General features: G+C 46.9%; 2 protein-coding genes across 2 annotated transcripts in view; one reads left to right on the top strand and one right to left on the bottom strand.

Annotated features, from left to right (window-relative positions):
• The window catches only part of STAG3 (STAG3 cohesin complex component), a gene marked incomplete at both ends in the record, with an annotated part of 86,267 nt that extends 80,886 nt beyond the window's left edge, over positions 1-5,381 (bottom strand). Inside the window, 5 exons of the mRNA XM_082300581.1 lie at positions 2,835-2,930; positions 3,015-3,111; positions 4,068-4,188; positions 4,793-4,802; positions 5,355-5,381. Coding sequence (XP_082156707.1) covers positions 2,835-2,930; positions 3,015-3,111; positions 4,068-4,188; positions 4,793-4,802; positions 5,355-5,381 — 351 coding nt within the window. The remainder of the gene's footprint in view (positions 1-2,834; positions 2,931-3,014; positions 3,112-4,067; positions 4,189-4,792; positions 4,803-5,354) is intronic.
• An 858-nt stretch (positions 5,382-6,239) lies between these two features.
• GAL3ST4 (galactose-3-O-sulfotransferase 4) lies at positions 6,240-23,129 on the top strand (the record flags this gene model as incomplete). The annotated part of the gene is made up of 4 exons (XM_082300579.1): positions 6,240-6,344; positions 8,265-8,396; positions 12,041-12,305; positions 22,338-23,129. The coding sequence occupies exons 2-4, from the start codon at positions 8,287-8,289 to the stop codon at positions 23,127-23,129; spliced, it is 1,167 nt and encodes a 388-aa protein (XP_082156705.1). The 5' UTR covers positions 6,240-6,344; positions 8,265-8,286.
• Positions 23,130-23,888: the final 759 nt, after the last annotated feature.

Raw genomic sequence — 23,888 nt, 5'->3', positions numbered from 1 at the left:
AGCATTTTAAAGGAAAAAAATGGGGTTTTATGGGGAAAAAATGGGATTTTATAGGAAAAAAAGGATTTTGTGGGAAAAAAAGGGGATTTTATGGCAAAAAAATGAGATCTTATGGGAAAAAAGGGATTTTATGGGGAAAAAAGGGGAATTTAGAAGAAAAAAAGGAGATTTTATGGGAAAAATGGAATTTTGTGGGAGAAAAAGGGGATTTTTACAGGAAAAAGGGGATTTTTTGGCAAAAAAAGGAGATTTTATGGCAAAAAAAGGGGATTTTATGGGAAGAAAATGGGATTTTATGGGGAAAAAATGGCATTTTACGGCAAAAAAGAGAATTTTTGGGAAAAAATGGGATTTTATAGGAAAAAATGGAATTTTGTGGGGAAAAAACAGAATTTAATGACAAAAAAAGGGGATTTTATGGGGAAAAAAATGGGATTTTATGGCAAAAAAGAAAATTTTTTGGGAAGAAAAGGGGATGTTATGGGAAAAAAATGGGATTTTTTTGGGCAAAACTTGGGATTTTAGGGCAAAAAAAGAGGATTTTATTGCAAAAGAAAGGATTTTACGGGGGAAAAAAAGCAATTTTTTGGGGAAAAAATGGGATTTTATGGCCAAAAAATGGGATTTTACGGGGAAAAAAATTTGGGATTTTATGGCAAAAAAAAGGAGTTTAGAGGAAAAAAGGAATTTTATGGCACAAAAAACGAGATTTTAAAGAATAAAAAGGGGATTTATGGGGAAAAAATGGGGATTTTAGAGCAAAAAAAGTGGATTTTATGGGAAAAAAATGGGATTTTGGGGGGAAAAGATGGGATTTGGGGAAGCAAAATGTGAATTTTGGAGGAAAAAAAACAGGAATTTGAAGGGAAAATGGGAATTTCATAAAGGGAAAAAAAGAACTTTTGGGAAAAAATCAAAATTTTGCAGAAAATACTGGAATTTTAAGGAAAAAAATACAAATTTTAAAGAAAAAAAATAAGGATTTTAGGAAAATGAAACAGGGATTTTGAAAGAAAAACCAGGAATTTGGAAAGGAAAAATGAGAATTTCAGAAGGCAAAAACCAGGAATTTTGGGGAAAAAAACAATTTGGGAGAAAAAAATGGGATTTTAAGGAAAAAAATGGGATTTGGGGGGAAAAGAATGGGATTTGGGGAAAGTAAAATGTGAATTTTGGAGAAAAAAAACGGGAATTTGAATGGAAAATGGGAATTTCCCAAGAGAAAAAGGGAATTTGGGGGGAAAAAAGGGAGATTTGGGGGAAAAACGGAGATTTAGGGGGAAAAAGGGAGATTTAGGGGGAAAAAAGGGAATTTTGAGGAAAAAAGGGGAATTTTGGGGGGAAAAAAAGGAGATTTTGAGGGGAAAAAAGGGAGATTTGAGGGAGGAAAAAGAGAATTTTGGGGGAAAAAAAAGGGAGATTTTGGGGGGAAAAAAAGGAGATTTTGGGGGGAAAAAAGAGAATTTTGGGGCGGAAAAAAAGGGGGATTTGGGGGGAAAAAGGGAAATTTGGGGGGGAAAAAGGGAAATTTGGGGGGAAAAGAGAGATCTGGGGGAAAAAAAGGCAGATTTGGGGGGAAAAAAAGGAGATTTTTGGGAGAAAAAAGGGAGATTTGGGGGAAAAAAGGGAGATTTTGGGAGGAAAAAAGGGAATTTGGGGGGAAAAAAGGGAAATTTGGGGGGGAAAAAAGGGAAATTTGCGGGGAAAAAGGGAGATCTGGGGAGAAAAAGAGAGATTTGGGGGGGAAAAAAAGGAGATTTTTGGGAGAAAAAAGGGAAATTTGGGAGAAAAAAGGGAGATTTGGGGGGGGAAGGGAGATTTGGGGGGGAAAAAGGGAATTTTGGGGGGAAAAAAAAGAGATTTTGAGGGAAAAAGGGAATTTTAGGAGGAAAAAAGAGATTTGGGGGGAAAAAACAGAATTTTGGGGGTAAAAAAAGGGAGATTTTGGGGGAAAAAAAGATTTTGGGGGGAAAAGGAAGATTTAAGGGGTAAAAAGGGAATTTTGAGAAAAAAAGGGAAATTTGGGGGGGGAAAAAGGAGATTTTGAGGGAAAAAGGGAATTTTGGGAGGAAAAAAGGGAGATTTGGGCGAAAAAAGGGAGATTTTGGGGGAAAAGAGGGAGATTTTGGGGAAAAAAAAGGGAGATTTGGGGGAAAAAAAAGGGAATTTTGGGGGAAAAAAATGAGATTTTGAGGGAAAAAAGGGAATTTTAGGAGGAAAAAAGTGGGGGAAAAAACTGCATTTGGGGGTTAAAAGGAGATTTGGGGAAAAAAAGATTTTGGGTGGGGAAAAGGAAGATTTAAGGGGAAAAAAGGGAATTTTGAGGAAAAAAAGGGAATTTTGGGGGGGGAAAAAAAGGAGATTTTGAGGGAAAAAGGGAATTTTGGGAGGAAAAAGGGAGATTGCGAGAAAAGGGAGATTTTGGGGGGGAAAGAGAGAGATTCTGGGGGTTAAAAAAGGGAAATTTTGGGGGGAAAAAAAGGAGATTTTGGGGGGAAAAAGAGAATTTTGGGGGGGGAAAAAGGAGATTTTGAGGGAAAAAGAGAATTTTGAGAGGAAAAAGGGAGATTTGGGGGGAAAAAGGAGATTTTGGGGGGAAAAAGGGAGATTTGGAGGTAAAAAAAGGGAAATTTTGGGGGGAAAAAAGGGAATTTTGGGGGGAAAAAGGGAGCTTTTTGGGGAAAAAAGGAGACTTTTTGGGGAAAAAAGGTGACTTTTTGGGGAAAAAAAGGGAATTAGGGGGGGAAAAAATGGAATTTTGGGGGAAAAAAGGAATTTCAGGAAAACCAGGAATTCTGGCAACCCCCCAAGGCTTTTCCCAACTTTTGGGGTACCTCCATGGCCGCTTTTCCCGAAAAAACCGCCTCGAACAGGGAATTCTGCTCGGAATCCGTCCCATTCCCACTGGAAAGCCGGGAGCGCTTCGGGACCTGCTGGAAAAACGGGGAAAATCGGGAAAAACGGGTCCAAATCCCCCAAAAATCGGGGATTTTGGGGGGAAAACTGGGAATTACCAGGCTCCTGTTGGCTCCTCGGGGGCGTCCCCGTTTATTCCGGGGGTGCAGAGAGGCCTCGAAGTCGCTGCCGGAGTCGGAATCCGCCGGGAATTCCCTGTGGGAATAACGAGGGTGAGGGAAAACGGGGTGGAAAAAGGGGAATTTCGGGGAAAAACGGGGTTGGGATGGGGGGAAAACGGGGGGAAAAGGGGGGGAAGTGGGCTGGGATTGGGAAAGATGGGATAAAAAGGGGCTGGGATGGGAGAAAAATGGGAAAAATAGGGGGGAAACTGGGAAAAATCTGGGGAAAATGAGGAAAAGCGAGGCTTGAATGGTGGAGAATGAGAATGGGATTGGGAAAAATGGGCTAAAAAGGGGCCGGGAGGGGGAAAAAGTGGGAAAAATAGGAGGAAAAGCAGGAAAAATCTGGGGAAAATGACGAAAAGCGAGGCTTGAATGGTGGAGAATGGGAATGGGATTGGGAAAAATGGGCTAAAAAGGGGCCGGGAGGGGGAAAAAGTGGGAAAAGTAGGGAGAAAAGCAGGAAAAATCTGGGGAAAATGACGAAAAGCGAGGCTTGAATGGTGGAGAATGGGAATGGGATTGGGAAAAATGGGATAAAAAGGGGCCGGGAGGGGGAAAAAGTGGGAAAAATAGGGAGAAAAGCAGAAAAAATCTGGGGAAAATGAGGAAAAGCGAGGCTTGAATGGTGGAGAACGGGAATGGGATTGGGAAAAATGGGCTAAAAAGGGGCCGGGAGAGATAAAAAGTGAGAAAAATAGGGAGAAAAGCAGGAAAAATCTGGGGAAAATGAGGAAAAGCGAGGCTTGAATGGTGAAGAATGAGAATGGGATTGGGAAAAATGGGCTAAAAAGGGGTCGGGAGAGGGAAAAAATGGGAAAAGTGAGGGAAAGCAAAGCTGGGATTGGAGAAAACGGGATAAAAAAAGAGATGAGAGGGAGGAAAATGCAGGAAGGATGGGTGAAAGTAGGGGAAGTTTGGGGAAATGAAGAAAAATGAAGGGGAAAAAAGGGAATTTGGGGATTTTTGGGATATTCCCGAAGAACTTACGGGGTCTGGGGGGAACTGAGGGAGCTGCTCCGAGATCCCGATCCCGGAGCGGGGACGGAGGATCCAGAGGAGGATCCTGAGGCACAGATCCGGGGGGAGCGGCGGGGAGCCATAGATGGGGCTGGAAAAAGAGGGAAAAAGAGGGAAAAAGAGTGAAAAAGAGAGAAAACCAGAAAAAACCTGAGAATTTGGGGGGGCCCCTCAGGGCTCAGACCCCAGAATTCTCTCAGGGAAAAAGGAAGGACCCCAAAATTCCCTCAAAAGGGAGAAATAGAGGGGTGGGATCCCCAAAACCCCCTCAGGTCGCAATGGGGGGGGGGGGGGGGCGGAGAAGTGAAGCCCCCGCTCACATTTGTGGGGTCAAACCCCCCCCCAAAAAACCCAACCCCCCCTCCCGATCACACTCAGGGGCCCCTCAGACCCCCCCAATCCCCAGTTTGAGGAGCAGGAGTGAAGCTCCCCCCTCAAAAATCCCACCCGGATCCCACTAAGGGGAGGGTCGGGACCTACTGAAGCCTCTCAACCCCGCCCAAACCTCAATTTGAGGAGTGGGGGTGAAGCCCCCCCCTCACAAAACCCCCCGTGAATGAGCAGAGTGAAGCCCCCCCCCTCACAAACTCCCCCCGGGCCACACTTCAGGGCGAGTCAGGGCCACTCAGCCCCCTCAAAACCCCTCCAAACTCCCCCTCAACGAAGCTTCAAACCTCTCCCTACCCTTCCCTCACCTTTGCGGCGCTGAAAATCCCGAAAAACCTCAGAAAGCCCCCAAAGAAACCGCCCCGAAAACCCCCTCCCCTCACGCCCGCCTCGCTTCGCGCCAAACGAAAATGGCGCCCGGCACGTGCCCGAGCCGGGGGGGCGTGGCCACGCCCGGGTCACGTGGCCTGGAGGGGCGGGGTGGGCGGGGGAGTGGGCGGGGCTTGTTCGGGTCACGTGGCTCGCGGCGCCAAAGCCGCGGCGGGGCCGCCCCGTGGGGGGGGGGGTGGGGGTGTCCCTAAAAAACCCCAAATTTGGGAATTCTGTAGGGGAATTTGGGGCCTGGGGGGGGCTGGGGAGGTCTAGAGGGGCTGGAGGGGGCTGGATTGGGGGTCCCTTTAGGTCCCTGTGATTGGGGGTCCCCTGGAGATGGGGGGTCCCCGCAGCCCTGTATGGCCTTGGGCCCTGCCCCATTCCCCATCCCGATCCCATTCCCGGACCCATTCCCGATCCCATTCCCGGTCCTATTCCCGTTCCTGCTCCCAATCCCATTCCCGATCCCATTCCCGGTCCTATTCCCGGCCCCATTGCCGTTCCTATTTCCTCTCCCGAGCCCATTCTCCGTCCCGATCCCATTCCCGGTCCCATTCCCATTCCCTCTCCTGATCCCATCCCCTCTCCTGGTCCCATTCCCGATCCCATTCCCATTCCCGATCCCATTCCCCGTCCCGATCCCATTCCCGACCCCATTCCTGCCCCATTCCCGTCCCAAATCCCTCTCCTGATCTCATTCCCGTTCCTATTCCCGATCCCGATCCCATTCCCCGATCCCGATCCCAAACCCCATTCCCCGCCCCGTTCCCGCCCCGTATCCCATTCCCGGTCCCAAATCCCATTCCCATCCCAAATCCCACTCCCGGTCCCAAATCCCTTTCCCGATCCCTTTCCCGATCCCATTCCCGCCCCGTTCCCGTCCCAAATCCCATTCCCGGTCCCGCCCCGCCCGGCCGGGGCCGTCCCGATCCCATTCCCGTTCCTATTCCCATTCCCGCCCCGTTCCCGTCCCAAATCCCATTCCCGACCCCATTCCCGGTCCCGCCCCGCCCGGCCGGGGCCGTCCCGATCCCATTCCCGTTCCTATTCCCATTCCCGCCCCGTTCCCGTCCCAAATCCCGATCCCATTCCCGGTCCCATTCCCATCCCAAATCCCATTCCCGACCCCATTCCCGGTCCCGCCCCGCCCGGCCGGGGCCGTCCCGATCCCATTCCCGATCCTATTCCCATTCCCGCCCCATTCCCGCCCCATTCCCGCCCTGTTCCCGTCCCAAATCCCGATCCCATTCCCGACCCCATTCCCGGTCCCGCTCCGCCCGGCCGGGGCCGTCCCGGGGCGGGGCCGGAGACAAAAGGGGAAAAGTTTTCGGGGCAGGGAAAAGAAGGATCGGGAACTCCGGGGATTTTTGGGATTCCGGGAACTTTTGGGATCGCAGGGATCTTTGGGATCGCCGGGAATCTGTGGGATCACCGGGAGATCCCCCCCGGGACCCCCTCCGGGATGTGGCGGAGCTGAGCGAGGCCGCGGTGAGAGAGGGAGGGGGAGAAACCGGGAATGGGGGAAAATCGGGAATTGGGATTTGGGATCGGGGGGAAACCCGGGAATTAGGATCGGGGGAGGCACCGGGAATGGGGGGAAGGCGGGAATTGGGATTTGGGATCGGGGGGGAACCGGGAATTGGGATCGGGAGGGGGGGAAACCGGGAATGGGGGGAAAGTGGGAATTGGGATTTGGGATCGGGGGGGAACCGGGAATGGGGGGGAAAGCGGGAATGGGGGGAAAGTGGGAATTGGGATTTGGGGTCGGGGGGAACCGGGAATGGGGGGGAAAGCGGGAATGGGGGGAAAGTGGGAATTGGGATTTGGGATCGGGGGGAACCGGGAATTGGGATCGGGAGGGGGGGAACCGGGAATGGGGGGAAAGTGGGAATTGGGATTTGGGATCGGGGGGAACCGGGAATTGGGGGGGAAAGCGGGAATTGGGATTTGGGATCGGGGGGAACCGGGAATTGGGGGGGAAAAGCGGGAATTGAGGGGGGACACGAGGGATAACGGGGACTTTGGGGGGGACACCGGGAATGGGATTGGGGGAATTCCGGGAATGGGAAAGGGACCCGGGGTGGTCCCGGGATTTGGGGACAAGGGGGGGGGGGGGACACCGGGATTTGGGGGGTCCTGGGGGGGTCCGGGAGCGGGAAAGGGACGGGGAGGGGACACCGGGAATGGGAAAAGGGGGGACAGGGGGGTCCCGGCACCGGGAATTGGGAGTCCCTGGGGGGACACCGGGACTGGGATTTGGGGTCCTGGGACTGGGATTGGGGTCCCAGGGGGGGTCCCGGGACCGGGATGGGGGAGGGGACACCGGGACTGGGATTTGGGGACACTTGGACTGGGATTGGGGACACTGGGACTGGGATTTGGAGTCCCGGGGGGGGATCCCTGTCCGGGATTTGGGGAGGGGACACCAGGACTGGGATTTGGGGTCCCGGGACTGGGATTTGGGGTCACCTGGGATCGGGATTTGGGGTCCCGGGATCGGGATTTGGGGTTCTGGGACTGGGATTTGGGGTCCTGGGACTGGGATTTGGGGTCCTGAGATCGGGATTTGGGGACACCGGGACTGGGATTTGGGGTCCTGGGATCGGGATTGGGGACACCGGGACTGGGATTTGGGGACACCGGGACTGGGATTTGGGGTCCTGGGACTGGGATTTGGGGACACCGGGACTGGGATTTGGGGTCCTGGGAGTGGGATTTGGGGTCCCGGGATCGGGATTTGGGGACACTGGGAATGGGATTTGGGACACCGGGACTGGGATTTGGGGTCCTGGGACTGGGATTTGGGGTCCCGGGAATGGGATTTGGGGACACTGGGACTGGGATTTGGGGTCCTGGGACTGGGATTTGGGGTCCTGGGACTGGGATTTGGGGTTCTGGGACTGGGATTTGGGGTCCTGGAACTGGGATTTGGGGTCCTGGGACTGGGATTTGGGACACCAGGACTGGGATTTGGGGTCCTGGGACTGGGATTTGGGGACTCTTGGACTGGGATTTGGGGTCCTGGGACTGGGGTTTGGGGTCCTGGGACTGGGATTTGGGGTCCCGGGACTGGGATTTGGGGACACTGGGACTGGGATTTGGGGTCCGGGGACTGGGATTTGGGGACACTGGGACTGGGATTTGGGGACTCTTGGACTGGGATTTGGGGTCCCGGGACTGGGATTTGGGGTCCTGGGACTGGGATTTGGGGTCCCGGGACTGGGGTTTGGGACACCGGGATCGGGATTTGGGGACACCGGGATTGGGATTTGGGGACACTGGGACTGGGGTTTGGGGACACCGGGATTGGGATTTGGGGACACTGGGACTGGGATTTGGGGTCCCGGGACTGGGGTTTGGGGCCGTGTCCGTTTTTGGGGTGACCCCTCGGTGCCGCCCCTCCCCCAGGCCGGTGCCCCTCCCCCCGAGGATGAGGCCCCCCCCCGGCTGCCGCCGCCTGTCCCCGCTCGGGGCGGCCCTGGGGCTCTTCGTCACCGTCGGCTTCACCCTGGGGCTCCTGGGGGGGCCCCTCCGGCGCAGGTGAGACCCCAAAATCCCAGGGGAGACCCCAAAATCCCAGAGGGAATCCCCCAAATCCCAGAGGGAATCCCCGAAATCCCAGAGGGAAACCCCAAAATCCCAGGGGAGATCCCAAAATCCAGGGGGAGACCCCGAAATCCCAGAGGGAAACCCCAAAATCCCAGGGGAGACCCCAAAATCCCGGGGGAGACCCCAAAATCCAGAGGGAGACCCCCAAAATCCAGGGGGAGACCCCAAAATCCCAGAGGAGATCCCAAAATCCCAGGGGAGAACCCAAAATCCCGGGGGAGACCCCAAAATCCAGGGGGAGACCCCGAAATCCCAGAGGGAAACCCCAAAATCCCAGAGGGAATCCCCCAAAATCCCAGGGGAGACCCCAAAATCCCAGGGGAGACCCCAAAATCCATGGGGACACCCTGAAATCCCAGAGGGAATCCCCAAAATCCCAGAGGGAATCCCCCAAAATCCCAGGGGAGACCCCAAAATCCCAAAATCCATGGGGACACCCTAAAATCCCAGAGGGAATCCCGAAAATCCCAGAGGGAATCCCCAAAATCCCAAAGGCAAACCCCAAAATCCCGGGGGAGACCCTAAAATCCCAGAGGGAATCCCCAAAACCCCAGAGGGAATCCCCCAAAATCCCAGGGGAGACCCGAAAATCCCAAAATCCATGGGGACACCCTGAAATCCCAGAGGGAATCCCCAAATCCCAGGGGAGACCCTAAAATCCCAGAGGAGATCCCAAAATCCCAGGGGAGACCCCAAAATCCCAGAGGGAATCCCCCAAATCCCAGAGGGAAACCCCGAAATCCCAGAGGGAATCCCAAAATCCCAGAGGGAATCCCCAAAATCCCAGAGGGAATCCCCCAAATCCCAGAGGGAAACCCCGAAATCCCAGAGGGAATCCCAAAATCCCAGGGGAATCCCCAAAATCCCAGAGGGAATCCCCCAAATCCCAGAGGGAATCCCCCAAAATCCCAGGGGAGACCCCAAAATTCCAGGGGAGACCCCGAATCCCAGAGGGAATCCCAAAAATCCCGAAGGGCGGCGTTCCCGAATTCCTGGGGGTCCCGAATCCCTTTAAAAAGGGGGGGGAGGGGTTGGGTGTGGAATCCCTCGGGAATTGGGGGAGCCCCAACTCTTGGGGGATCCCTCGGAATTCCGGAATTCCGGGATGAGGTCAAGGGATTTCGGGGGGATTTGGGGGAAAATATCGGGATTTGGGGGGGATATCGGGATTTCGGGGGGATTTGGGGGGGATTTGGGGCAGATTTTGGGATTTGGGAGGAAATAATCAGGATTTGGGAGGGATTTGGGGGGAAATGTTGGGATTTGGGGGTGAAATATCTGGATTTGGGTGGGATTTGGTGGGAGATTTCGGGATTTGGAGGGAAATATCCGGATTTGGGTGGGATTTGGGGGGAAATTTTGGGATTTGGGTGGGAAATGTTGGGATTCGGGTGGGATTTGGGGGGAAATGTTGGGATTTGGGGGTGAAATGTTGGGATTTGGGGGGGATTTGGGGCAGATTTTGGGATTTGGGGGGAAATAATCAGGATTTGGGAGGGATTTGGGGGGAAATTTTGGGATTTGGGGGTGAAATATCCGGATTTGGGTGGGATTTGGGGGTAAATTTTGGGATTTGAGGGGAAATATCCAGATTTGGGTGGGATTTGGGGGGAGATTTTGGGATTTGGGTGGGAAATGTTGGGATTCGGGTGGGATTTGGGGGGAAATTTTGGGATTTGGGTGGGAAATGTTGGGATTCGGGTGGGATTTGGGGGTAAATGTTGGGATTTGGGGGTGAAATGTTGGGATTTGGGGGGGATTTGGGGGGAGATTTTGGGATTTGGGTGGGAAATGTTGGGATTTGGGTGGGATTTGGGGGTAAATTTTGGGATTTGAGGGAGAAATGTTGGGATTTGGGGGGGATTTGGGGCAGATTTTGGGATTTGGGGGGAAATAATCCGGATTTGGGTGGGATTTGGGGGGAAATTTTGGGATTTGGGGGTGAAATATCCAGATTTGGGTGGGATTTGGGGGGAAATGTTGGGATTTGGGGGTGAAATACCGGGATTTGGGTGGGATTTGGGGGGAGATTTCGGGATTTGGAGGGAAATATCCGGATTTGGGTGGGATTTGGGGGGAGATTTTGGGATTTGGGTGGGAAATGTTGGGATTTGGGTGGGATTTGGGGGGAAATTTTGGGATTTGAGGGAGAAATGTTGGGATTTGGGGCAGATTTGGGGCAGATTTTGGGATTTGGGTGGGAAATAATCCGGATTTGGGTGGGATTTGGGGGGAAATTTTGGGATTTGGGGGTGAAATACTGGGATTTGGGTGGGATTTGGGGGTAAATGTTGGGATTTGAGGGGAAATATCCAGATTTGGGTGGGATTTGGGGGGAGATTTTGGGATTTGGGTGGGAAATGTTGGGATTTGGGTGGGATTTGGGGGGAGATTTTGGGATTTGGGTGGGAAATGTTGGGATTCGGGTGGGATTTGGGGGGAAATACCGGGATTTTGGGGGGATTTGGTAGGAAATACTGGGATTTGGGGGGGATTTGGGGCAGATTTCGGAATTTGGGGGAAAATACCGGGATTTGGGGGAGATTTGGGGCAGATTTTTGCATTTGGGGGGGAAATGTTGGGATTTGGGGGGGATTTGGGGGGAGATTTTGGGATTTGGGTGGGAAATGTTGGGATTTGGGTGGGATTTGGGGGTAAATGTTGGGATTTGGGGGGGATTTGGGGGGAGATTTTGGGATTTGGGTGGGAAATGTTGGGATTTGGGTGGGATTTGGGGCAGATTTGGGGATTTGGGGGGGGAAATGTTGGGATTTGGGGGGAAATACCAGGATTTTGGGGCAATTTAGGGGGGAAATATCCGGATTTGGGGGCAGATTTTGGGATTTGGGGGGGAAATATCGCGATTCTGGGGACAGATATCGCGACATAGGTGTGAGGTGCCAGGATTTCAGTGGGATTTTGGGGGCAAATCTCGCGATTTTGGGGACAGATATCACGACATAGGTGGGAACCTCGCGATTCTGGGGGCAGATATTGCGACATAGGTGTGAGATGCCAGGATTTCAGTGGGATTTTGGGGGCAAATCTCGCGATTTTGGGGGCTGATATCGCGACATAGACGGGAATATCGCAATTCTGGGGCCGATATCGCGACATAAACGGCAACCTCGCTCTCTTGGGGAGCCGATATCGCGACATAGACGGGAATATCGCTATTCTGGGGCCAATATCGCGACATAGGCAGGAACCTCGCTCTCCCGGGGGGGCCGATATCGCGACATAGGCAGGAACCTCGCAATTCTGGGGCCGATATCGCGACACAAACGGCAACCTCGCTCTCCCGGGGGGGGCAGATATCGCGACATAAACGGCAATAACGCAATTCTGGGGCCGATATCGCGACATAAATGGCAACCTCGCTCTCCTGGGGGGCCGATATCGCGACATAAGCGGCAATAACGCAATTCTGGGGCTGATATCGCGACACAAACAGCAACCTCACTCTCCTGGGGGCCGATATCGCGACATAAACGGCAATATCGCAATTCTGGGGCCCGATATCGCGACCTAGACGGCTCTATCGCGACTCTGAGCCCGCCCGCCGCCTCCCGCAGAGCCGCCCCGCCGGCGCCGGGCCGCGCCGCGTGCCGGCCGCGCTCGCACGTGGTGTTCCTCAAGACGCACAAGACGGGCGGCAGCAGCGTGGTGAACGTCCTGTCGCGATACGGGGAGTCGCGACAGCTGCGCTTCGCCCTCCCCCACCGCTACCAGTTCGGCTACCCCGCCCCCTTCCGCGCCGAGCGCGTGCGTGGCTACCGGCCCGGCGCCGCGGGCCACTTCGACATCCTCTGCCACCACATGAGGTTCAACCTGTCCGAGGTGCGCTTTGGGGCGAAAAACGGCGATTTTGGGGGTTGGAGGGGGGTTGGGGATTTTTTGGGGATTTTTAAAGTATTTTTGGGGGGGGGGGGTTGGGGTTTTTTCTTATTTTTGGGGGGTTTTTGGAATTTTTGGGGATTTTTAGAGGTTTGTTGGGGATTTATTGAGGGTTTTTTTTATTTTTTCTGGGGGGTATTTTTGGGGCTTTTTGGGGATTTTGTGGGATTTTTTGGGCTTTTTTTGTTTGTTTTTTCTGGGGGGATTTTTTGGGGTTTTTTTTGTTGATTTTTGGAGATTTTTGGGGGATTTTTTGGGGATTTTTTGAGAATTTTTGGGGATTTTGTGGGATTTTGGGGGAGGGCTTTTTTGGTTTTTTTCGGGGGCATTTTTGGGGATTTTTTGAGGATTTTTGGGGATTTTTGGGGGGATTTTGAGGGGATTTGGGGAAATTTTTTTGGAGATTTTTGGGGGACTTTTGGGGGATTTTTTGGGAATTTTTTTGGGGGCATTTCTGGGATTTTTTTGGGGGATCTTTGGGGTTTTTTGTTGATTTTTTGAGATTTTTAGGAGAAATTTTTTGAGGATTTTTGGAGAAATTTTGGGGGTCTTTTGGGGGGTTTTGGGGCAGGTTGGGGTGGGGAAGGAGAATTTGGGGCAGTTTCAGGGGATTTGAGGGGCTCAGGGGGATTCGGGGTCCGTGGCTACCGGCCCGGGGCCGGGGGCGAGTTCGGCATCCTCTGCCACCACATGAGGTTCAACCTGTCCGAGGTGCGCTTTGGGGCGAAAAACGGCGATTTTGGGGGTTGGGGGGGAGTTGGGGATTTTTTGGGGATTTTTAAAGTATTTTTGGGGGGGGGGGGTTGGGGTTTTTTCTTATTTTTGGGGGGTTTTTTGGAATTTTTTGGGATTTTTAGAGGTTTGTTGGGGATTTATTGAGGGTTTTTTTTATTTTTTCTGGGGGGATATTTTTGGGGCTTTTTGGGGATTTTGTGGGATTTTTTTGGGGCTTTTTTTGTTTGTTTTTTCTGGGGGGATTTTTTGGGGTTATTTTGTTGATTTTTGGAGATTTTTGGGGGATTTTTTGGGGATTTTTTGAGGATTTTTTGAGAATTTTTGGGGATTTTGTGGGATTTTTTGGGGGGGCTTTTTTGGTTTTTTTCGGGGGCATTTTTGGGGATTTTTTGAGGATTTTTTTGGATTTTTTGGGAGATTTTGAGGGGATTTGGGGAAATTTTTTTGGAGATTTTTGGGGGACTTTTGGGGGATTTTTTGGGAATTTTTTTGGGGGCATTTCTGGGATTTTTTTGGGGGATCTCTGGGGTTTTTTGTTGATTTTTTGAGATTTTTTGGAGAAATTTTGGGGGGATTTTTGGAGAAATTTTGGGGGTTTTGGGGGTTTTTGGGGCAGGTTGGGGTGGGGAAGGAGGATTTGGGGCAGTTTCAGGAGATTTGAGGGGCTCAGGGGGATTCGGGGTCCGTGGCTACCGGCCCGGGGCCGGGGGCGACTTCGACATCCTCTGCCACCACATGAGGTTCAACCTGTCCGAGGTGCGCTTTGGGGCGAAAAACGGCGATTTTGGGGGTTGGAGGGGGGTTGGGGATTTTTTGGGGATTTTTAAAGTATTTTTGGGGGGGGGGGTTGGGGTTTTTTCTTATTTTTGGGGGGTTTTTTTGGAATTTTTTGGGATTTTTAGAGGTTTGTTGGGGATTTTTTGAGGGTTTTTTTTATTTTTTCTGGGGGAATATTTGGGGGGATTTTTGGGGATTTTGTGGGATTTTTTGGGCTTTTTTTGTTTGTTTTTTCTGGGGGGATTTTTTTGTTGATTTTTGGAGATTTTTGGGGGCTTTTTTGGGGATTTTTTGGGGATTTTTTGAGAATTTTTGGGGATTTTGTGGGATTTTTTGGGGGGGCTTTTTTGGTTTTTTTCGGGGGCATTTTTGGGGATTTTTTGAGGATTTTTTTGGATTTTTTGGGGGATTTTGAGGGGATTTTTTTGGGGGGGATTTTTTGGGGGACTTTTGGGGGATTTTTTGGGAATTTTTTTGGGGGCATTTCTGGGATTTTTTTGGGGGATCTTTGGGGTTTTTTGGTGATTTTTTGAGATTTTTTGGAGAAATTTTGGGGGTTTTTGGGGGCTTTTGGGGGGATTTTGGGGATTTTGGGGCAGGTTGGGGTGGGGAAGGAGAATTTGGGGCAGTTTCAGGGGATTTGAGGGGCTCAGGGGGATTCGGGGTCCGTGGCTACCGGCCCGGGGCCGGGGGCGAGTTCGACATCCTCTGCCACCACATGAGGTTCAACCTGTCCGAGGTGCGCTTTGGGGCGAAAAACGGCGATTTTGGGGGTTGGAGGGGGGTTGGGGAGTTTTTGGGGATTTTTAAAGTATTTTGGGGGGGGGGGGGTTGGGGTTTTTTTCTTATTTTTGGGGTTTTTTTTGGAATTTTTTGGGATTTTTAGAGGTTTGTTGGGGATTTTTTGAGGTTTTTTTTTATTTTTTCTGGGGGATATTTTTGGGGCTTTTTGGGGATTTTGTGGGATTTTTTGGGGCTTTTTTTGTTTGTTTTTTCTGGGGGGATTTTTTGGGGTTATTTTGTTGATTTTTGTTGATTTTTGGGGGCTTTTTTGGGGATTTTTTGAGGATTTTTTGAGAATTTTTGGGGATTTTGTGGGATTTTTTGGGGGGGCTTTTTTGGTTTTTTTCGGGGGCATTTTTGGGGATTTTTTGAGGATTTTTTTGGATTTTTTGGGGGATTTTGAGGGGATTTGGGGGGATTTTTTTTGGAGATTTTTGGGGATTTTTTGGGGGACTTTTGGGGGATTTTTTGGGAATTTTTTTGGGGGCATTTCTGGGATTTTTTTGGGGGATCTCTGGGGTTTTTTGTTGATTTTTTGAGATTTTTTGGAGAAATTTTGGGGGTTTTTGGGGGCTTTTGGGGGGATTTTGGGGGTTTTTGGGGCAGGTTGGGGTGGGGAAGGAGGATTTGGGGCAGTTTCAGGGGATTTGAGGGGCTCAGGGGGATTCGGGGTCCGTGGCTACCGGCCCGGGGCCGGGGGCGAGTTCGACATCCTCTGCCACCACATGAGGTTCAACCTGTCCGAGGTGCGCTTTGGGGCGAAAAACGGCGATTTTGGGGGTTGGAGGGGGGTTGGGGATTTTTTGGGGATTTTTAAAGTATTTTTTGGGGGGGATTTTGGGGATTTTTTTGATTTTTGGGGGGATTTTTTAGGGATTTTTTGGGGATTTTGGGGGGATTTTTAAGGGATTTTTGGGGATGTTTTTGGATTTTGGGGATTTGGGGGATTTTTGGGGGGATTTTTTGGGGATTTTTGGAGGGTTTTTTTGGATTTTTTGGGGGATTTTTTGGAAATTATTGAGGCTTTTTTTGGATTTTTGGGGCAATTTTTTGGGGATTTTTTTGGGATTTTTGGGGGTTTTTTTTGATTTTTGGGGGGTTTTGGGGGATTTTTTTTATTTGGAGGGAATTTTTTTAGGGATTTTTTGGGGATTTTTTGGGGGATTTTTGAGGATGTTTTTGGATTTTGGGGATTTGGGGGATTTTTTGGGATTTTTTGGGGGATTTTTTGGGGATTTTTTGGTGGGATTTCTTTTTATTTTGGGGGGGATTTTTGGGATTCTTTGAGGGGTTTTTTGATTTTTTGGGGACTTTTGGGATTTTTTTGAGGATTTTTTTGGATTTTTTGGGGGATTTTCAGGGGATTTTGGAGGATTTTTGGGGGGATTTCTGGGGATTTTTTTTTGGCATTTTTTGGGATTTTGTTGGGGGATTTTTTTTTGAGTTCTTGGGGGTTTTTTGAGATTTTTTTGGGATTTTTTTTTATTTTTAGGGATTTTGTAGGATTTTTTTATTTTTGGGGGGGCTATTTTGTTTGTTTTTTGGGGGGATTTTTTTGGGGACTTTTTCGGAATTTTTCGTTGATTTTTGGAGATTTTTTTTGTATTTTTTACGCATTTTTGGGGGGCTTTTTTGGATTTTTTGGGGATTTTTTGGGGAATTTTTTGGAATTTTGGGGGATTTTGTGGGATTTTTAAATTTTTTGGGGGGCTTTTTTGGTTTTTTTGGGGGTGGATTTTTGGGGATTTTGTGAGGATTTTTTGGGGGGGATTTTAAGGGGATTTTGGGGGGATTTTTTTTGAGATTTTTGGGGATATTTTGGGGGAGTCTTGGGGGATTTTTTGGGGATTTTTTGGGGATTTTGGAGGGATTTTTTGGGGTATTTTTGGGGTGGGTTTGGGGGTGTTTCGCAGCAGGGCGGGGTGGGGAAAAAGGGAATCACCAAAAATTCACAAAAGAACAATGAAAAAATCCCGAAGATATCCCAAAAAACACCATGAAAAAAAAAACAAAAATTCCAAAAAATCAAAAAAAACCACACAAAAAATAAAAAACAATCACAAAAAAAAACCCCAAAAACCACAAAAAATCATAAAAAAACAAAACAAAATTTAAAAAAATCCTAAATAAATCATGGGGAAAAAAACCCCAAAAATCCCAAAAAAAGCCCCGAAAACAATCCAAAAAAAACCTCCCAAAAAATCATGGAAACACCCGGAAAATTCAAAAAAATCCCGCAAAAAACCCCGAAAAATTTCCCAAAAAAAACCCCAAAATTCCCCAAAAAACCCCTGATAAAATCCAAAAAAAATGCCCCAAAAAATCATGAAAAAACCCTAAAAAATCCCCCAAAAAGCCCAAAAAAACCCCACAAAAAATCCCAAAATAGCCCCAAAAGAATTTTTAAAAATGCCCAGAAAATGCCGAAAAAACCCGAAAAAGTTTCAAAAAAATTTCCAAAAAATCAAAACAACACACCGCAAAATTTCCAAAAAACCCAAAAAATTTCGAAAAATCCAAAAACATCCCTCAAAAAAATCCGAAAAAAATCGCCAAAAAATTCCGAAAAAATCCCCCAAAAATTCAAAAAATATCCCTAAAAATTAAAAAAAAATTCGAAAAAAATCCCCCAAAACTCCATAAAAATCCCCAAAAAAATCCCCAAAAAATTCAAAAGAAATCTCAAAAAAACCCTCAAAAAATCCCAAAAAATTCAAAAAAACCCAAAAAATAAAAATAAAAAAATTCCAAAAAAATCCCCCCAAAATACCAAAAAATTCCAGAAATATCTCGAAAAAATCCCCAAAAATGCCAAAAAAATCCAAAAAAACCCTAAAAATTCCCAAGAAAATCCCCAAAAACTCCCTAAAAATCCCCCCAAAATCCAAAAAAAAATCCCAAAAAATAAAAAATTTTTTTAAAATCCCCCCAAAAATCTCAAAAAATCCCTCCAAAAAATCCCCAAAAAATCAAAAAAAAATTCCGAAAAAGTCCCCAAAAAATCCCAAAGAACACCCCCAAAAATTCCAAAAAACCCTCAAAAAAATTCCAAAAAAAGTAAAAAAAAATTCCAAAAAAATCCCCCAAAAATAAAAAAAAAAAATCCCGAAAAAATCCAAAAAAATCCTCCAAAAATTCAGGAAAAATCCCCTAAAAAATAAAAAAAAATCCCCAAAAAATTCCAAAAAAATCTCCAAAAGCTCCCTAAAAATCCCCGAAAAATTCTGAAAAAATCCCGAAAAAACAAAAAAAAATCCAAAAAAATCCCAAAAAATCCCCCAAAAATTCCAAAAAAATCCCAAAAAATCCCCGAAAAATTCCGAAAAGATCCCTAAAAAATTCCCAAAAAATCCCAAAAAATCAAAAAAAAAATGTAAAAAAATCCTAAAAAAATCCCAAAAAATCCCCGAAAAATTCCGAAAAAATAAAATTAAAAAAAAAAATCCCCAAAAAATCCCGGAAAAAACCCTAAAAAATTCCAAAAAAATTCCCAAAAACTCCCTAAAAATTCCCCAAAAAATCCCAAAAAAATCCCCAAAAATTCAAAAAAAAAACTCCCCAATAAATCCCGGAAAAACCCCTAAAAAATTCCAAAAAAAATCCCAAAAACTCCCTAAAAATTCCCAAAAAAATCCCCAAAAATTCCCTAAAAATTCCCCCAAAAATCCCCAAAGACTCCCTAAAAATTCCAAAAAAAATCCCCCAGAAATTCCAAAAAAATCCCAAAAAATTAAAAAAAAAATCCCCCCCAAATCAAAAAAAATCCAAAAAAACCCAAAAAAATCCCCCAAAAAAACCCGAAAAAAATCCCAAAAAAATCCAAAAAAATCCCCGAAAAATCCCTAAAAAATTCCAAAAAAATCCCCAAAAACTCCCTAAAAATTCCAAAAAAAATCCCCAAAAAATCCCCCAAAAATTCCAAAAAAATCCCCAAAAATTAAAAAAAAAATCCCCCCCAAATCAAAAAAAAATCCAAAAAAACCCAAAAAAAATCCCCCAAAAAAACCCCAAAAAATCCCCAAAAAATCCAAAAAAATCCCCGAAAAATCCCTAAAAAATTCCAAAAAAAATTCCCAAAAACTCCCTAAAAATTCAAAAAAAAATCCCCCAAAAATTCCAAAAAAATCCCTAAAAAAACCCCCAAAAATTCCAAAAAAATCCCCAAAAATTCCGAAAAAAACCCGGAAAAAATCTCCAAAAATTCCCCAAAAATTCCCCAAAATTCCCTCCATCTCCCTCAGGTGCAGAAGGTGATGCCCAACGACTCCTTCTACTTCTCCATCGTGCGCGCCCCCGGCACTCCGGGCGCCTCCGCCTTCTCCTCCTTCCGCCGCTGCCGCCGCTCGGCACAGCCCCAAAAATCCCAAAAAATTCCCAAAAATCCCAAAAAAATCCCCAAAAAAATCCAAAAAAATCCCCCAAAAAATCCCCCAAACATCAAAAAAAAAAAGGTAAAAAAATCCCAAAAAAATCCCCCAAAAATTCCAAAAAAATCCCCAAAAATTCAAAAAAAATCCCCAAAAAATCCAAACAAATCCCAAAAAAATCCCCCAAAAAAACCCCAAAAAATCCCCAAAAAATCCAAAAAAATCCAAAAAAATCCCCGAAAAATTCCAAAAAAAATTCCCAAAAACTCCCTAAAAATTCCAAAAAAATCCCCAAAAAATCCCCCAAAAATTCCAAAAAAATCCCCAAAAATTCAAAAAAAAATCCCAAAAAAATCCCAAAAAATCCCAAAAAATCCCCCCAAAAAATCCCAAAAAAATCCCCAAAAAATCCAAAAAAATCCAAAAAAATCCAAAAAAATCCCCGAAAAATCCCTTAAAAATTCCAAAAAAAAAAATCCCAAAAACTCCCTAAAAATTCCCCAAAAAATCGCAAAAAAATCCCCAAAAATTCCCTAAAAATTCCCCCAAAAATCCCCAAAAACTCCCTAAAAATTCCCCAAAAAATCCCCAAAAATTCCGAAAAAAACCCGGAAAAAATCCCAAAAAAATCCCCAAAAATTCCAAAAAAATCTCAAAAAAAAGTAAAAAAAAATTCCAAAAAAATCTCAAAAAAATCTCAAAAAATCCCAAAAAAAACCCCAAAAAATCCCGAATTCCCTCCATCTCCCTCAGGTGCAGAAGGTGATGCCCAACGACTCCTTCTACTTCTCCATCGTGCGCGACCCCGGCACTCCGGGCGCCTCCGCCTTCTCCTCCTTCCGCCGCTGCCGCCGCTCGGCACAGCCCCAAAAATCCCAAAAAATTCCCCAAAAAAATCCCCCAAAAATTCGGAAATATTTCTTAAAATGTTCAAAAAATCCAAAAAAAAAAATCCCACAAAAATCCTAAAAAAAAATCCCTGAAGTGTTCCAAAAAAAGTCCAAAAAAACCCCAAAAATGCCCAGAAACTCCCTAAAAAATCTCCAAAAATTCCCCAAAAATCCAAAAAAAATCAGCAAAAATTTCCAAACAAATCCTGAAAAAATTCCAAAAAATCCCCAAAAATTCAAAAAAAATTCCAAAAAATCCCCAAAAATTCAAAAAAAAAATCCCCCCAAAATCCAAAAAAATCCAAAAAAATCCCCCAAAATTCCCCAAAAATCCCCGAAAAATCCCTAAAAAATTCCAAAAAAATTCCCAAAAACTCCCTAAAAATTCCCCAAAAAATCCCCAAAAAATCCCCCAAAAATTCCAAAAAAATCCCAAAAAATTAAAAAAAAATCCCCCAAAAATAAAAAAAATCCAAAAAAATCCCAAAAAAAACCCGAAAAAAATCCGCCAAAAATCAAAAAAAATCCCCGAAAAATCCCTAAAAAATTCCACAAAAAATTCCCAAAAACTCCCTAAAAATTCCCCAAAAAATCGCAAAAAAATCCCCAAAAATTCCCTAAAAATTCCCCCAAAAATCCCCAAAAACTCCCTAAAAATTCCCCCAAAAATCCCCAAAAACTCCCTAAAAAATCCCCAAAAAATCCCCAAAAATTCCGAAAAAAACCCGGAAAAAATCCCCAAAAAAATCCCAAAAAAATTCCAAAAAAATCTCAAAAAAATCTCAAAAAATGTAAAAAAAATACTCAAAAAAAATTCCAAAAAAATCCCCCCCAAAAAAATCCCCAAAAATCCCGAAAAAATCCCAAAAAATCCTCCAAAAATTCCAAAAAAATCCCGAAAAACCAAAAAAAAAAAAATCCAAAAAAATCCCCAAAAATCCCCGAAAAATTCCAAAAAAATCCCAAAAAATCCCCGAAAAATTCCGAAAAGATCCCTAAAAAATTCCAAAAAAATCCCAAAAAAATCCAAAAAAAAAAGTTAAAAATTCCTAAAAAAATCCCAAAAAATCCCCGAAAAATTCCGAAAAAATAAAATAAAAAAAAAAAATCCCCAAAAAATCCCGGAAAAAACCCTAAAAAATTCCAAAAAATTCCCAAAAACTCCCTAAAAATTCCCCAAAAAATCCCCAAAAATTCCGAAAAAAACCCGGAAAAAATCCCAAAAAATTCCAAAAAAAACCTCAAAAAAATCTTAAAAAAAAGTAAAAAAAAATCCAAAAAAATCTCAAAAAAATCCCCAAGACATCCCAAAAAATATGTAAAAAAATCCCAAAAAAATCCCCCAAAAATCCCCGAAAAATTCCGAAAAAATGAAAAAAAAAAAAAAAATCCCCAAAAAATCCCGGAAAAAACCCTAAAAAATTCCAAAAAAATTCCCAAAAACTCCCTAAAAATTCCCCAAAAAAATCCCCAAAAATTCCGAAAAAAACCCGGAAAAAATCCCAAAAAAATCCCAAAAAATTCCAAAAAAATCTCAAAAAAATCTCAAAAAAAAGTAAAAAAAATTCAAAAAAATCCCAAAAATTCCCCAAAAATTCCCCAAAAATTCCGAAAAAAACCCGGAAAAAATCCCAAAAAAATCCCAAAAAAATTCCAAAAAAATCTCAAAAAAAAGTAAAAAAAAATTCCAAAAAAATCTCAAAAAAATCTCAAAAAATCCCAAAAAAACCCCCAAAAAATCCCGAATTCCCTCCATCTCCCTCAGGTGCAGAAGGTGATGCCCAACGACTCCTTCTACTTCTCCATCGTGCGCGCCCCCGGCACTCCGGGCGCCTCCGCCTTCTCCTCCTTCCGCCGCTGCCGCCGCTCGGCACAGCCCCAAAAATCCCAAAAAATTCCCAAAAATCCCAAAAAAATCCCGAAAAAAATCCCAAAAAATCCCAAAAAATCCCCGAAAAATCCCTAAAAAATTCCAAAAAAATTCCCAAAAACTCCCTAAAAATTCCAAAAAAATCCCCCAAAAATCCCCCAAAAATTCCAAAAAAATCCCAAAAAATTAAAAAAAAATCCCCCAAAAATCAAAAAAAATCCAAAAAAATCCCAAAAAAAACCCGAAAAAAATCCCCAAAAAATCCCCGAAAAATCCCTAAAAAATTCCAAAAAAAATTCCCAAAAACTCCCTAAAAATTCCCCAAAAAATCGCAAAAAAATCCCCAAAAATTCCCTAAAAATTCCCCCAAAAATCCCCAAAAACTCCCTAAAAATTCCCCAAAAAATCTAAAAAAATCCCCAAAAATTCCGAAAAAAACCCGGAAAAAATCCCAAAAAAATCCCCAAAAATTCCAAAAAAATCTCAAAAAAAAGTTAAAAAAAATTCCAAAAAAATCTCAAAAATTCCCCAAAATTCCCTCCATCTCCCTCAGGTGCAGAAGGTGATGCCCAACGACTCCTTCTACTTCTCCATCGTGCGCGACCCCGGCACTCTGGGCGCCTCCGCCTTCTCCTACTTCCGCGCCGCCGCTCCCGCCTTCCGCCGCTCGCCTTCGCTCGCCGCCTTCGTGGCCTCCCCCTCGCGTTTCTTCCGCCCGGGCATCCGTGGCAACCACTACGCCCGCAACCTGCAGTGGTTCGACTTCGGCCTGCCCGAGCCGGTGGCCCCGAGCCGCATCCCGGAGCTGCTGGCCAGCCTGGAGCGCGTCTTCCCCTTGGTGCTGCTGGCCGAGAACTTCGACGAGTCCTTGGTGCTGCTGCGGGACGAGCTGTGCTGGCCGCGGGATTCCATGGACACCTTCGCCCACAACTCCCGGGATGCTCCGGCCGAGCTCTCGCCGGCCCAAATGCGGCGGCTCCGCGCTTGGAATTCCCTGGATTGGGCGCTCTACTCGCACCTCAACCGCAGCTTCTGGAGGAAAGCCGAGAAATTCGGCATCTCCCGCCTCCAACGCGAGGTTGCCCGGCTCCGGCAGCGCCGGGAATTCTTAGCCGGGAGATGTTTGAGGGGTGGAGGGCCCATCCCGGCTCAGGCTATTCCCGATGGGAATCTCCGCCCCTTCCAGCCGCCGGGAGGGGGGAAAATCCTGGGATTCGCCCTCAAGGATGGGCTGGGCGAGGAGGAGAGGGAATTGTGCGTGCGGATGGCGATGCCGGAGCTGCAGTACAAGGATCTGCTGGATCGGAGGCAGTTCGGGGGCAAGAACGGCAGTTTGGGGCTGTGATTCCCGCCTGGAATTCCGCGCTGGGGAAGCGGCAGCGGTGCCTCCGTTTGTCCGGGGAAAAAAAAAAAAAAAGCGGAAATCCTTAGGAAGTTGGGAATTTCCCTGGGGAATTTTCCTGGCGAAGCCTTCCTCTTCTCACCCCGTGCCTCAGTTTCCCCAGGCGGGTACGACCCCCCCCCCACCTCCCAAAAAAGAAAATTCCAGGGATTTGGGAATTTGCCCGTGCCTCAGTTTCCCCAGGGAAGGTACAACCCCCCCCCGTCAAAAATCGCCGGGATTTGGGGATTTTCCCATGGAACCACTCCCGTGCCTCAGTTTGCCCCTGGGAAAGCAACGATCCCCATTAAATCCCAGGGGGGAATTTTTGGCGATTCCCAGTCTGGAATCGTCCCCGTCCCCTCCCCGCAGATCCCAGGAATTCGGGGATTTTCCCATGGAACCACTCCGTGCCTCAGTTTCCCCCTGGAAGGTACAAACCCGAAACCCCCCCCAAAATCCAATGTTGGGAATCTCACTCTGGAACCACTTCGCGCCTCATTTCCCCCGCTCCCGAACAGGTACGACCGCTTCTCTCCGTCCTTTTCCTCAAATCCCGGTGGGAATTTTGGGAATTCCCGCTGTGGAACCGCGCCGTGCCTCAGTTTACCTGTATCCATGGCAATAAACCCGCGCTGATTGGCTGTGAGAGCTGTCGATCACTTCTATGATGCAGCTGATTGGTCGGTTATGCTGTCAATCAAATCCAAGCTCTCCCCCCCC

Source organism: Coloeus monedula (genome assembly GCF_965178545.1).
Source record: "Coloeus monedula genome assembly, chromosome: 40".
Taxonomy (NCBI): Eukaryota; Metazoa; Chordata; class Aves; order Passeriformes; family Corvidae; genus Coloeus; species Coloeus monedula.
The sequence above is the reverse complement of the archived record's forward strand: the minus strand, read 5'-3'. Positions and strand labels throughout refer to the sequence as shown.